A 14,528-nucleotide genomic window follows, 5' to 3' on the forward strand; every position below is an offset into this window, starting at 1 on the left:
CTAGGGTCATCATAGGAGTGATATTCTTATTTTTCTTCCCATCTTTGTCACTTAGGTAATGAAAATGAACAAGGAGATAACGCTGAAGACCAATGAAGAACCATCTGCTGCCATTCTTATAGTATACCTGGACCGGGCAGAAGAGCTCCCTGTAAGTACACATGGGGACGAATGCCATTTGTCTGCACTTCCCTAGTTTAAAACAGCAAACCTTATGATGCACTTTACAGAGGGTCACCCATAATAGAACTTAAGGGTGCGTTCACACCTACAGGATCTGCAGCAGATTTGATGCTGTGTTCAGTTATTTAAATGAAATCTGCTGCAGAAAATCAGCTGCAGATCCTGTAGGTGTGAACGCACCATTAAAAGGTTTTTCTAGTAATGAAAGCGAATATGAACTGATACAGTCAAATCACATTATTATCACTGTCAGAACATCCAGAATAACCGCTAGACAGGCTGGGAGGCACTAGGTTTGTTGTCACTGGTATCTGGAGCCATGCTGACTGCAGAGCATCCCACCGCTGCTGGAGGGTGCATGGTGGAGGATCCATAGAGCAGACATTAAAAGGTGGTGCCATACATGCTTGCTTAGGTTTACGTCTGTGGAATAAGGGACAGGGTAGTTCCTGGAAGCCTTGGTCGTGTTCTTCTAACCCATGTCGGACATGTCTAGCTGTATGACATATTGCAATGTCGCTGGAAGATCCCACTTGCCTTCGAGAAGACAATCTGCATGTATGGGTGTACATAATCTGCAAGGATAGATTCATATTTAAATCGGCTGAGAGTGCTTCCACATGGATGAGTGGCCCAGTGAATGCTAAAAAAAAAACATTCCCTAGAACATAACATCACCATCAGCTTGTGTTTTTTTTCCGGAAATACAATGTGTGAACATAGCCCAAAAGTAGAAGCCTTTTCTGCTGGTGAAACTTAGCAGAGATGCCATGACATCTGTCGTCGGAGCCCCATATGCATTAGGGTTCTCTGGTCTGTTTGACACTTGTCTGGTAGTCCCCTGGTTTATTTTGGCGGTGAGCTGATCCACTGTAGCATGTCGGTATGTTCTCTGTAGTTTCCACATTGCTTATTCCCATTGGTGCAGTTTGTCCACTCTCCATACACTTGCATCACAGCAGCAAACCGCAGTTTCAAAAATACTGCCACCCTTGGTCCAAAAGCCAATAATTATTCCTTTTTGCTACTGTGAGAAATCACCTTTTTGCCCATGACAGCGATGAGGGATATGTGAGCAGAAAGCCTATTACACACCGTATATACCCACCAGGTCAGCTCCCCACATGTCACTTCCTCCATGAGCCTATGTGCAGCTAAAAATATGAAGTTATGAAGTGCTCCTAATAATATGATTTGACTGTGTAAATAAACATATATTGGTAAATAGTTATTTTACTACCTTCCTGGGGTCTTTCATGATTTCTTTCTGTTTTTAAAGCAGGCTGTCTGCTCTATTATAATTAACCCAACTTCCTGTCCAATGTACATCCTGTAACAGACTTCCTGTGTACACTCTAGATGGGAATTCAGCCAACTCTGGGTCTCTCTCTCTATGTATGAGAGGATATAGTGAACAAGGTGCTATGGGAGGGAGAGAAAGTTGACTAAATTCCCAGCTAGAGTGTACACAAGAAGTCTGTCACAGGATGTACACAAGACAGGAAGTTGGGTCAATGAGCACCACCAGCTCACTGTCAGCCTCCGGTCTCCTGCTTTTTTTTCAGTTCTGTGTCATCATAACCTGGCAGGAACTATCTGCTCAGTTAATCAGTGACTGCAGTGGTGTCTGGCCTCAGTCACTGACTGGCTAAGCGGGCATTTCTGAGCCTTACCTTGATGTCACAGGATCAAGAGCTACAGGAGACCAGCGGGTGAGTGCGAGTGGTGACTCTCTACTGCGGGGGCACCAGGACGGGTAAGTATGACTTCTTTTTTTATGTTCCCACCACCTTCTGCCCTCCCTGTTTTATGTACATTTGGCTGGAGTTCTCCTTTAATTTTTTAGACAGTAGAAATGAATTTTTTGTGTAATCTGATTGTTTTTTGTAATCTATTCATTTTCATATGGAGGTTATTATCATATATGTAAAGGATGAGAACAATGAGCAGTTGGAATGCCCCTTTAAGCCTTAGTGTAAATTCAGCATTATTTCTTTACGGCCGGGTATACAGCCTGCGGAGTTTAGTTGTGAACAGACATCAAACAGCGGATCCTATTGCTAAGTGTAGAACGTTTATTCCCTGTGGCTTATAATAAAGCAGGTGTTGTGCGTCGTGTTAACACGAACCTAATGAAATGTGGCACATTACAAATGGACGGCTTTGTTTTCTTCCCCTTATGTTGCCATGGCTGCCTCTATTTCTGGTGACCGTTTGCTTCACTTCACGGCTGCCATTAGGTTCTGCTTCATGTCTATGAAAGCGACATTTACAGACAAAGAGCCGCCTGTATCCGCCGGGTTCAAGCTTTTTAGTTGTCAAACAAGTCAAGTGTAATACATTACTGGTGTTATACCCAGTCACTGCACTGACCAGTTATTCTTCTGTAGAGCTTGTGTCAAGAGGCATATTATCCAGCGGATGATCGTAAAGGGTTAAACAAGTGCCCTAGGGCATCCCATTGTATAGTGTGGTGTACAACAGTAGGGGCCATTCCTTATAGTGACCTGGTGGCTCCATTCAGCCCAATTTCCTCTAATAAATGCTAGTTGAATGTGACTTGGTCTGCTGCGCCATTGCTCAGTAGTATACCTTGTTTGCTTTTTTAATTTTGCACAGTGTATATTTAATTTTTTTTTAATGCAACATTCATCAAGGCACGTTCTCCATTTATTAGTTTTTGCACCAGGAGAGGACATGGTTTCAAATTAGCTACCTTTTTCAGCTGATTTTTATCATATGTGATTTTTTTTTTTTTTTTTGCTACCCTAACATAATCTTTTTGGTCAAGCTGTTACACAGCTTGTTAGGCAAAGATTGCGTCTGATAATTTTTTACTGTGTCACCACTGCTACATAGTGAATTTAGACAAAGGCTTCATGCCCTGTTCACTGTGTATTGAACAGCTGATCAGTGGGAGTGCCAGGTGTCAGCACCTGTGGAAAGCTCATCAGTATGCTTTGCCTAGAAAACCCCTTTAGGGTGCCTTCACACCTACCGGATCCGCAGCGGATCTCACTTCTGCGGATTCGCAGCGAGATCAGAGGTGGATCCAGTATTAATTTACCCCTATGATAGCACATACTCGCAGCGGGATTGACATCCCGCTGTGAATATGTGCTTTAGTCCCCCGCTGTCCGCAACCCCGCCGCATCCCCCATCCCTGGCCGCATCCAGCAGCCCGCATCCCCCCCCATCCTCCCTGGCCGCACCCTGCAGCCGGCCGCCGAGAGCATACAGTACCTGCATACAGATCAGCTGAGTGCGACCAGAGCCAGGAGCCTCACTGCAGCCGAGCAGGTAATGTATGCTCTCGGCGGCGGGCTGCAGGATGCGGCCTGGGATGGGGGGATGCGGGTGGCGGCGGGCTGCAGGATGCGGCCGGGGATGGGGGATGCGGCGGCGGGGCTGCGGACAGCGGGTGGTAAAAACACATATTCACAGTGGGATGTCAATCCCGCTGCGAGTATGTGCTATCATAGGGGTGAATGGTACCAGATCCACAGCGGTTCTTGCTACGAATCCGCAGAAGTGAGACCCGCTGCGGATCCGGTAGGTGTGAAGGCCCCCTTAGTTTGCAGCAAAATCCGCTGTGGATCCTGGTATGATGAAGTTACATGGGGTCACATACCCTCAGTGGAATTTTCATTCCACTGCTAGTAGTATGTGACCTGGCCCCTTTAACCCCCTGCAGCCCCCGGCCCGGAGCATGCAATACCTGCTCGGCGCCATGCCGAGCAGGTAATGTATGTTCTGAGCCCAGGCTGTGGATTTTTCGGAGCGTGAAATTCGCTGTGGATCAGTACGTGTGAAGGCACCCTCTAGTTATAATTCCCAGACTGCTTTCTATAACATTTTATTATTTTTTTTAATTTTGCTTTGTTTCTTTAGCTAAAGAAAGGAATAAAACCGCCAAATCCTATGGTACAGTTATCAATACAGGACGTGACACATGAAAGCAAGGTAAGTGGTGGGGTCTACAGTAAGATTCAGTTAGCAGTGGAGAAATAAGAAATGGGCCCAAAGTGTTGGTAAATGTAGACTATCCCAGGTTATGAGGTTACAGTATTCTTGGTCTCTACCGGATGAATAGTAAGGTAACCATGCATTCGTTCAGCCAACATCGATCTCTTCTGACCTCCCCATACACATGAATGTTGGGCACAGCTGAACATTTAGTTTGGTAGTCTGTGCTATTCCATTCAGCAAAGCTCGACATGTATGGCACACTTTTGACCCCCTCAGGGAGAAGGGGGCTGTATGTATCGGTTTGCATATGAGCTATCGAGCGATTGTGTCTGTTACATCAAACGATTATTGGCCATTATGGCCCATGATCACTTGGTGTAATAGCTCCTGGTAAAAGGCAACTATCAGCCGACATGCACGATGTCTGCTCAACATTGTCTTTCAAATTGTTGAAATTTTTTTGAACCATAACGAAGGTCTGCTGGACACTTATGAGCTGCCCGTAGCTCCCTGCGGCCCCCCGCCCTTAACCACTTGCTGTCGGTGTGTGTAATAATGCTGGCAGTAAGCGGGGAACGAGGAGCAAGTGCGCGCTGAAACGACATTGCTCGCTTGCTCCTCTAAATTGTCCCGTGTAAGGCTGCATTCACACGATCCGGAGGAGGATCATGGCACGGATTCCCTAGCTGGAGCCCCCCTGCCGCCCCCATGATGTGTTCTCCTGTCATCGCATCTACTACTCACCTATTCCCCTGTGCAGTCCAGCTACACACGCTCACCGAAGGTGACCTGCACTGTGCTCCTGGGAGAAGAAGGCTGCGCTGCCGGGATCATGTGAATGGCTGCATTCACTTCAATGGTCCCTAAAATTGTCTGTGGATGCGGATCCACAACCACAGACAATTTTCCGGGACGCGGGAATGCAGCCTAATAGGTCCTTTAGACTAGTAAAGCAAGGTTCACACTCCATTAAAGGGGTTATCCAGCTCTACAAAAACATGGACACTTTCTTACAGAGACAACACCACTTTTTTCTCTAGTTTGGGTGTAAGTTTTGCAAATAAATTCCATTGAAGTAAATGGAGCTTAATTGCAAACCGCACCTGAACTGGAGACGAGAGTCATGTTGTCTCAGAAAGACATGGGCACTTTCTTTCAAACACTGTATAACCCCTTTAGTCACAATGCAATCGGGGTTATTTACAATGCATGTCAATGTAAGTCTCTATTCACACCAGAATTTCCATTTGACAACTAAAATAGCGTAGTCTGCAACATTGTGTTCTTTCCATCAAGAACAATGAATCTCTTTAGAAGTCTGTGGGATTTGTTGGGAACAGTTTGGATACGGCTCTGAACATGCTTTCTTTGCTCCATTTAGAGGGCAACTCATGACTGTGATATAAACAGAGCCTAAGAGAGTGTTTAACTGTGCTTCACCCCCGATGCTTATAGCATTGCAGTAATTCACTCTATTGTGTGATTTTGCAGACTGTGTACAATACAAACAGCCCTCTATGGGAGGAGCCCTTCCAATTCTTTCTACGTAATCCTAACCTTTATGACCTAGACATACAGGTGAGATCACTTCTTTTCTTAGTTACTACTACTATAATTCTGGGTTAGATAGAGACCTGTGTTTGTTTGTCACCAGGTGAAGGATGATGACCGGCAGTACACTCTGGGCTCTTTGTCCATTCCACTGGCGAAAATCCTTTCTGCTGATCAGCTGACGTTAGACCAATGGTTTCAGCTCGAGAACTCTGGACAGAGAAGCAAGATCTATCTGAAGCTTGTTATGAGGGTAATACTAATATATGCTTAGAATTGATCCTACACCTTGTTGGCTGCTGTCTTTACAGTCTTAGGCTGGGTTCACACTACATATATTTCAGTCAGTATTGTGGTCCTCATATTGCAACCAAAACCAGGAGTGGATTAAAAACACAGAAAGGATCTGTTCACACAATGTTGAAATTGAGTGGATGGCCGCCATTTAATGGCAAATATTTGCTGTTATTTTAAAACAACGGCTGTTATATTGAAATATTGGCAGTTATTTACTGTTATATGGCGGCCATCCACTCAATTTCACCATTGTGTGAACAGATCCTTTCTGTGTTTTCAATCCACTCCTGGTTTTGGTTGCAATATGAGGACCACAATACTGACTGAAATATACGTAGTGTGAACCCAGCCTCAAAGGGATTGTGTCATCTAAAAATTATTTATTTTTTAAGTAATTTTTTTATGAATTTTTGGTAACCTTTTTTTAAAAAATAAATAAATTTTCCACCTATATTATAAAATAATCTGGAAATCTTGTAGTTTTCATTCTCACCACTGGGGCTAAAACTTAGCTGACACTTCCTGTTCTGTCTGTAGTGTAGTAATTCTTACTACCTACTGATATCTACTTCTGTTTAGAAAGTCATAGGGAATAGATTGTCAGTCACTGAGAGGGACCGCCCACTGGACTCCTGTACATAAAAGATTTATTTAATGACATCCCTTTATCGCAAAATCTCCTGCCCTGTAACATGATGCCCACGTATAAAATTGCATGCACAATGAGACGTGTTCCCTCTAAAAACTACTGCATAACATGGCTATCCCTTTCGAACAGAAGTATTGACCAGTGGGAATGCGGTGCCGAGATTCCCATTAATAGCTAAAATTCTGTATTCAAATGTTCAGAAAGTTAATTTGACACATGCCACCTACCTAAACATTGGAAAAACCTAGTGACCCCCTCATGACAGCAATATTCCTTATCAGAATACCTGGACAGCATGCTTCTGCGAGCAATCTATCCCATTTATCCTTTGCTTTTATCCCTCTATTTTACGCTATATGGCATATTGTTGGTGAGAGGTAAAAAGTTAGTTTGTAATTTCCCAAGGCTGTGTTTTTTTGTTTTTTTTTCTGTAGCAACATTTTATTTTGCTATAATGTCCTGTTGGGGTTATCGTGTCCCTGTATGTCAGCCTGGACTGATAAGCTATCATTGAGTTGCATCTTGTTGACGTACAGCTCTGCTATCTATTGCACCTGCACCATCTATTGCACCAGCACCTATCTCTATCAGATTTACATCATTTAGCAACAAGCACTGTCACATCATTTAAGACCTGTTTCTCTGTGATACTTGCTAATAATTTTTTGTTTTTCTTTTGACACCCAGGTTCTGTACTTGGACCCAACTGTATGTGTGGTCACAGGATCTGAAGTCTCTGATGTCGAGGAGGCAACATGTGGCTCCAGTGTGGATATGCCGCCAAGACCAAATACAACCAGCCCCCCTGAGAACTTTGGCACAGAAGTAAGATGTCTTATAATTCACTGTTACATCTAGTTATATTACATCGCAAGAACCTTTGGATACGGCTTAGAATGTAAGTGTGTCATGCTCATGTTGGACAGAACGTTATACTGGAAGAAGAAACATACATCGTACACTTACTGAAACTTGCCAATTACAGTTCCTCCATTAGTAAAACTTGGGTTACCCAGTGACAGCAAGTTGCATCATCAAGTCATGTGACCAATATAGTTGCGCAATTTTTCTGTTAACTAGATAGCCAACTTTTAGAACAATGAGAGGTGAGTGGTGGCAAAGCTGGGTGCAACATTTGAACAAAAATCCAGCAAAGATGGCTTTTTTGCCATTGTTCACTATCACTAACATTACAGTTGAAAGAGAACACCGGCCAAAATCTAAGTTAGACAAATTTCTAATGTACACTAATTATGGGAAATGCACATATAGCGCTATTTCCCTCAATCTAGTAGATTAGGCAGGCTTTAATTTCTCTAAAAAAAAAGTTACCGTATTTTTCGCTTTATAAGACGCACTTTTTTTCCTCCCAAAGTGGGAGGAAAAACTAAGTGCGTCCTATAAAGCGAAGACTGCTCCCAAGCAGTGCTGAGCACCGCATGGAAGCCGACCCGCCCGCCCCCTGTATTGCCGCTCACTATGCATATGTATAGTGAGCGGCCCTGAGCGACCCCCTCCGCCCGCCTACCCCGCCCCTTCTATGGCCGCTCAGCTGAGCCGATCAGAAGCCCGGAAAAGTGCAATGAGCAGCACTTTCCTGGGATCCTGATCAGCTAAGCGGCGATGGAGGGGGCCGGCTGGGCGGGCGGAGGGGATCGCTGTCCTACTCACCTGTCCGCCGGCCCCAGCAGCTCCTCTCCCGACTCTCCGGTCTCCCGTCATGCTCCGGCCTCCCGTCATCCTCCGGGCACAGGTAGCGGGGTACAGAGAAGCTGCCTGTGTCCCAAAAGTGTTCTGCAGCGGCAGTCTCTCTGTCCCCCGCTGCCTGTGCCGGAGGATGGCGGGAGACCGGAGTGTCGGGAGAGGAGCTGCTGGGGCCAGCGGACGGGTGAGTAGCCTGTTTGTTGTTTTTCTGGTCGCAGGGGGGATTGGCTACTATGGGGGGCATTGGCTACTATATGGGGGCACTGTCTGGGGGCATTGGCTACCATGGGGGGCATTGTATGGGGGCACTGGCTACTATATGGGGGCACTGGCTACTATATGGGGGCACTGGCTACTATATGGGGGCACTGTATGGGGGCATTGGCTACTATATGGGGGCACTGTATGGGGGCATTGGCTACTATATGGGGGCACTGGCTACTATATGGGGGCACTGTATGGGGGCATTGGCTACTATATGGGGGCACTGTATGGGGGCATTGGCTACTGTATGGGGGCACTGTATGGGGGCATTGGCTACTGTATGGGGCACTGTATGGGGGCATTGGCTACTATGTGGGGCACTATATGGGGGCACTGGCTACTATATGGGGCACTGTATGGGGGCATTGGCTACTATATGGGGGCACTGTATGGGGGCATTGGCTACTGTATGGGGGCACTGTATGGGGGCATTGGCTACTATGTGGGGCACTATATGGGGGCACTGGCTACTATATGGGGCACTGTATGGGGGCATTGGCTACTATGTGGGGCACTGTATGGGGGCATTGGCTACTATGTGGGGCACTATATGGGGGGATCGGCACCAATCACACTGCTGCTATCTCCAAACTGTGACAACGAGCAAAATATTTTTTTTTCTATTTTTTTCCCCCCTAAAATCAGGGGTGCGTCTTATCAAAAGGTGCGTCCTATAAAGCGAAAAATACGGTACATCCCGACTTGGTCTTTACCTGAAGGGTCCAGCAGGGGGCGCAGTATATGTAGACATTACGTGTAAAAAATTATAACAATAATAAGCCTTCCTGTGCTTTTCAGAGGGTTGGGGGGGGGGGGGGTAGCTGAATCTTGTGCCAAAATTTTTACTTGTAATTTCTATTTGAACTCTGCCCCCTGCTGGACCCTTCAGGTATAGATATTTTTTGAGCAATTGAAGCCTGCCTGACCTGCAGAATTGAGGGAGATACCAGTATATGTGTATTTCCCATAATTAGTGTATAGTAGGAATTTGTCTAACTTTGCTTATTAAATAACATATTAAAAAATAGATTTTAACCGGAGTTCACCTTTGATCACAACTGGAGGTTCTCCCATGAATTGTTCCACTCCAAATATCCTGGTTTGTGTAGTAGATTTCGATCATTTTCACCCATGGAGGTGGATATACACACATACACATCATTATGAATGACCTTGTAGTGTAGCCAGCTCTGTGATGTTTACCAGCTGCTGCATTTGCACAAAATAACCTATCATTGTGCCAGATAATGTATTTTGGTATTGTTAGCTATTAGCTTGTTAGAAGGATCAGTAAACATCCTGGTTTAGAAGATCTGAGCTCTATTGTTTCTCACAATAGTCCAAAATAATAATGCCAGACCACAAAGAACAGAATACAGGTATGAGTAGTATATGAGGTACACCGCTTACGTCTACTGGGAGAGGATCCAGTGAAATATTGGAACAGAACACACCTCTCTACATATACAGTAATGGAGGATGTGCCAATGCAATCTTTTGCATCTAAACTTGTAAAGTAATAAAAGAGCAATTCTTATAGGATATTGCTACAGCAATAGTAAGCGTCCAGGGTCTGGAAATATTCCTCTTGTTTGGTAAGGAGTCCTACCTAAGTAAAAATAGCTTCCGAGACACATAAGTTCTAATCCTTGACCTGTATGTATAAAAGTAGAATGGGTCAATAATACGTAGACAGTATTATCAGGATGCCAAATGATGATTATGGCAGTGTATACAGCTATTTTTTAAATCATGTAAATAGAAATTTAGAAGGTAACTTTTTTCCCCCTTCTTTTTCTAGAATGTGCTGCGTGTCTTTATTCTTGAAGCAGAAAACCTAATCGCAAAGGATAACTTCATGGGAGGTATGATTAAAGGGAAGTCTGACCCCTATGTCGTGATTCGATCTGGAGGAAAATCTGTGCAAACCCGAGTAATAAAGGAGACCTTGAATCCACGCTGGGATCAGACCTTTGAGGTATTGTTCATGCGGAGCCTTTAGGATTGATACTGTGAAGGCTTTTACCAGAGAATATGATACAGATACATTCTGCTTATTCTGCAGATAATGGTCACTGACGTCCCAGGACAGGATATAGAGTTTCTCTTGTTTGACAAAGATATTGACAAAGATGATTCTCTTGGAAGGTCAGTATATGTGAAGGATAATCTCTGTTCATAAGCAGACCACCCATGCCAGGTCCACTGTAAAGAACTTATAAGGGAAAGGAATTATTCACTGTTGTGGGGCTATACATTGAAAGTTGTTTTTAAGTACTTTGCAAAAGTTCTATTACAGCCAATATACATGGTTATTTCCATATGATAAAGTGATGGCAGGTCACTAGTATATGCCATCATTTTATGAATAGTAGGATTCTGACCTATGAGACCCTACTGATAGTGGGAATGTAAGCTGCTTCTTTACCTCACTGTTTCTACCTTGCAGCAGAGCCTGGTTTTCAGCTGCAGCAGCACCCTATTTACCAAGGGACTTGGTCTAGCGGCAGTTCCCCCTATAGCAGAGTGTGGTCAGGAGCGCCACTATGCAGGGAAATATTTCAAGGGGTACTCCGGAGGAGGAACTGATTTGCTGCAATAAGGGGCAACACAGCCCACTTTACTGCCAAACAAGGCTATACAGATGATCCCCTCTCCCCCCAATCCATGTACTGTATATTTTTTCACTGTACAGAGGCTGCCTCACAAAGCGATAGTGTCAGGTGGGAACAGGCCCCTGCTCTGTATATCGCTGTACGTGGGCATTTTGTCAGAGCAGGGGTTTGAGAACTGCAGTACTTAGACAGCCTTGCAGTTCCTGACACAAATGTTGGTGACAGCTAATAGGACCCAAGTCGTCATCAGTTATAAAGTGGTAGCATATCTTAGTTATAGGAACTTAAGACCTTGAGATGAAAAAATCCCTCTAAGAAAGAGCAGCCTCCATTCTGAAGATACGTCCATGATCAAGTAGTACATGGTTGGCCATTTATTCTGATCATTCCAATAACTTGTGGTTCAGGTGGCAAGAAAGTTCTCTTCAACTCTTTCCAAACATTGCTCAACGTCACTGGGGGTCCTAGTGTGCCTTGTACTAAAAGTAACTGGTATTTTGAGCTGTAACATGAGAAGTGAGAACTATAGGGAGTAATAGTCCCATCAACAGGAAAATAAGTTTACTATGTGGCAGGTTCAGATGTTTTTCACTCTTCACCCTCCAGGTTTGTGTCCAGTTTATTAGATGAGGGAAATTTTTGGGACATCAATAACTTGAAGGCTTTTGGCTAGTGTGACTGTTCCAATATTAATAATAATAATAATAATAAATATATATATAGCGCCAGTGTCTGTCCCTTCAGTGTCTGTACTGAAATACCTGTATTTATCAATGAAGCATTTCAGATTTTTCATCTCATTTCAGCTGTAAAGTTCCAGTGAAAAAAGTGCTAAAACAGAAAACCGTTGATGAGGTAATGATTAAACCCTGTATATATGTGCTTGTATCACTGGACAAAATGAGAGCTGAGCAAACCTTGAGCACGCTCTGGTTTACTCAGACTCTCAGCATTTGATTATCGGTGGCTGAAGAAGTTGGATGCAGCCCTAGGGCTACCTGGAAAACATGAATTTGGCCTATGATTGTATCTTGGACTCCCTAGGGCCACATCCAACTTGTTCAGCCACCTGTAATCAAATGCTGAGAGTCGGACAAACTAGAGCGTGCTTAAGGTTTGCTCATCTTCACAGAAAACAGGTGTAATAATCGTATAACTGATGAAAGTAACACAGGACGTATAAGGCTATACTCTCCTATGCATTCCTGTGCTACATTTTTGGTTCCATCACTGTGATCGAACCAGTATTGTGATCCCATTTTACACATGAAATCCTATATGATCTATTCGTGTTCACTGTGTTGTGTAATTTAAAGTGTAGCTGTTACTTTAATAACGTCATTAGTCATTTTAAGAGTTTTGATCAGTTGGGGTTTAAGTGTTCAGACCTTGAGCAATCACTAGAATGAGCATGGAGAGAAGCACAACACTGAGTGCTTCTCTCCACATTCTGAGGGTCATTTATTAAAGGAGAAGTCCGGCGAAAATTTTTATTAAAGTATTGTATTGCCCCCCAAAAGTTATACAAATTACCAATATGCACTTATTATGGGAAATGCACATAAAGTGCTTTTTTCCCTGCACTTACTACTGCATCAAGGCTTCACTTCCTGGATAAAATGGTGATGTCACTTCCTGGATAAAATGGTGATGTCACAACCCGACTCCCAGAGCTGTGCCAGCTGTGGCTGCTGAAGAGGATGATGGCAAGGGGACACTGAGGGACACAGGGCACTGGAGGGACACTGAGCATCCCTCTGCCATTTTCCTCTCCAGCAGCTACATCCCGCATAGCTCTGGGAGTTGGGTCGTGACATCACCATTTTATCCAGGAAGTGAAGCCTTGGTGCAGTAGTAGGTGCAGGGAAAACAGCACTTTATAAGCATTTCCCATTATAAGTATATATTGGCGATTTGTATAACTTTTGGGGGGCAATACAATACTTTAATAAAAAAAGTTCGCTGGACTTCTCCTTTAAGGCTGGCATACCTGTGTACCAGTTTTAAATCAAGCCTTGCACCATTCACCTAGACTGATTTACTAAGAGACATGCCTCTTAGAAAATCCATCAGGACCTGCTCCTGCTGCAGAGCAGGTGTAGACTTCTGCCATAATATACACCTGGCGTAAACCATGATAAATTAGGCATGGAAAGAGGCCAAGCCTGCTACTTACCTTTCCACGGCGTACGGCAGGGTCACACATTAATAAATGTGCCCCTCTCTGTTTTCGCACCAAGATGGTTCCATAGACCTGCTTTATGAGACCGTCTCTTTCACGTGGTACGGAGAACACACCCAGCTCCAACTAGCACTTAAGGTTTGAACAATCAGACCCCGACCAGTCAAATCTTTTGATATGTCTCTACCCCATATAAAAAGGTTTTTATATATATATATATGTATATATATATATATATATATATATATATATATATATATATATATATGTATATATATATATATATATAACACAAAGGAGAGAGGGCTGTATTCACTAACTCTGTGACTGTCCCACAGTGGCTGCCCCTGGAGGAGGTAAAATCGGGAAGGCTGCATGTCAAAGTAGAGTGTTTGTCTCTGCTTACGGACCCTTCTCAGTTCGATCAGGTAATGTCTTTATACCGCCTTCCTGCTGTGGTCTGTAGTCTTTTGCTTTTGTTTCTACATTGATAAAGTTATAATGCACACACCCCCTCTGGTTCTCCTCAGTTTACGCTGCTTTTTTTCACCTGCATCTCTTGTATGGTATTGAACTGTCCTTATTTAATTTGCCAGGTACTGATGGTGAACAGCCTTTCTCAGTCAGCACATAGTGAGGAGTTCTCTAGCGCCCTCCTGTGTGTGTATCTGGAGCGAGCCGCTAACCTGCTAGTGAGTTCTATAATTTTTGCTACTTCTACTTTTCCATCTTTTGTTTTCATAAACAAAATGCATCAATGTTCTTGAAAAATTTGCAACAGTTGAATATCTAAAAAGAATTAGATTGGTGTAAATGATGCCACTGTGATATCCTAAAGGTGTTTCTCTTTCTGGAGTCTGTCATGCTTTCCTTTTAATTTAAATGCAAACTCTTTGCTCTGTTATCATCATTAGCCCAACTTTTTGCCTTGTCTGTGTACATTCTATAACGAACATCTTGCTTCTGCTGTACACTCTAGCTGGTAATACAGCCAACTCTTTCTCTCTAGCACTGGTTGAGAGGGCTTATAGTGAAGAAAGTGTAGTGGGAGGAAGAATTGTCTAAATTTGTGGCTAGAGTGTATACAGGAAAGGGTAAACCAATGCAGTCTGGA

At 43.8% G+C, this 14,528-nt stretch overlaps 1 protein-coding gene across 1 annotated transcript in view; it reads left to right on the forward strand.

Moving 5' to 3' along the window:
- ESYT1 (extended synaptotagmin 1) overlaps positions 1 to 14,528 on the forward strand; it is a 64,475-nt gene that overhangs the window by 37,396 nt on the left and 12,551 nt on the right. Inside the window, exons 13-22 of the mRNA XM_069970056.1 lie at positions 56 to 151; positions 4,075 to 4,146; positions 5,644 to 5,730; positions 5,807 to 5,956; positions 7,337 to 7,474; positions 10,419 to 10,595; positions 10,683 to 10,765; positions 12,039 to 12,087; positions 13,753 to 13,842; positions 14,011 to 14,106. Coding sequence (XP_069826157.1) covers positions 56 to 151; positions 4,075 to 4,146; positions 5,644 to 5,730; positions 5,807 to 5,956; positions 7,337 to 7,474; positions 10,419 to 10,595; positions 10,683 to 10,765; positions 12,039 to 12,087; positions 13,753 to 13,842; positions 14,011 to 14,106 — 1,038 coding nt within the window. The remainder of the gene's footprint in view (positions 1 to 55; positions 152 to 4,074; positions 4,147 to 5,643; positions 5,731 to 5,806; positions 5,957 to 7,336; positions 7,475 to 10,418; positions 10,596 to 10,682; positions 10,766 to 12,038; positions 12,088 to 13,752; positions 13,843 to 14,010; positions 14,107 to 14,528) is intronic.

This window comes from Dendropsophus ebraccatus, chromosome 5 (genome assembly GCF_027789765.1).
Source record: "Dendropsophus ebraccatus isolate aDenEbr1 chromosome 5, aDenEbr1.pat, whole genome shotgun sequence".
Classification (NCBI taxonomy): domain Eukaryota; kingdom Metazoa; phylum Chordata; class Amphibia; order Anura; family Hylidae; genus Dendropsophus; species Dendropsophus ebraccatus.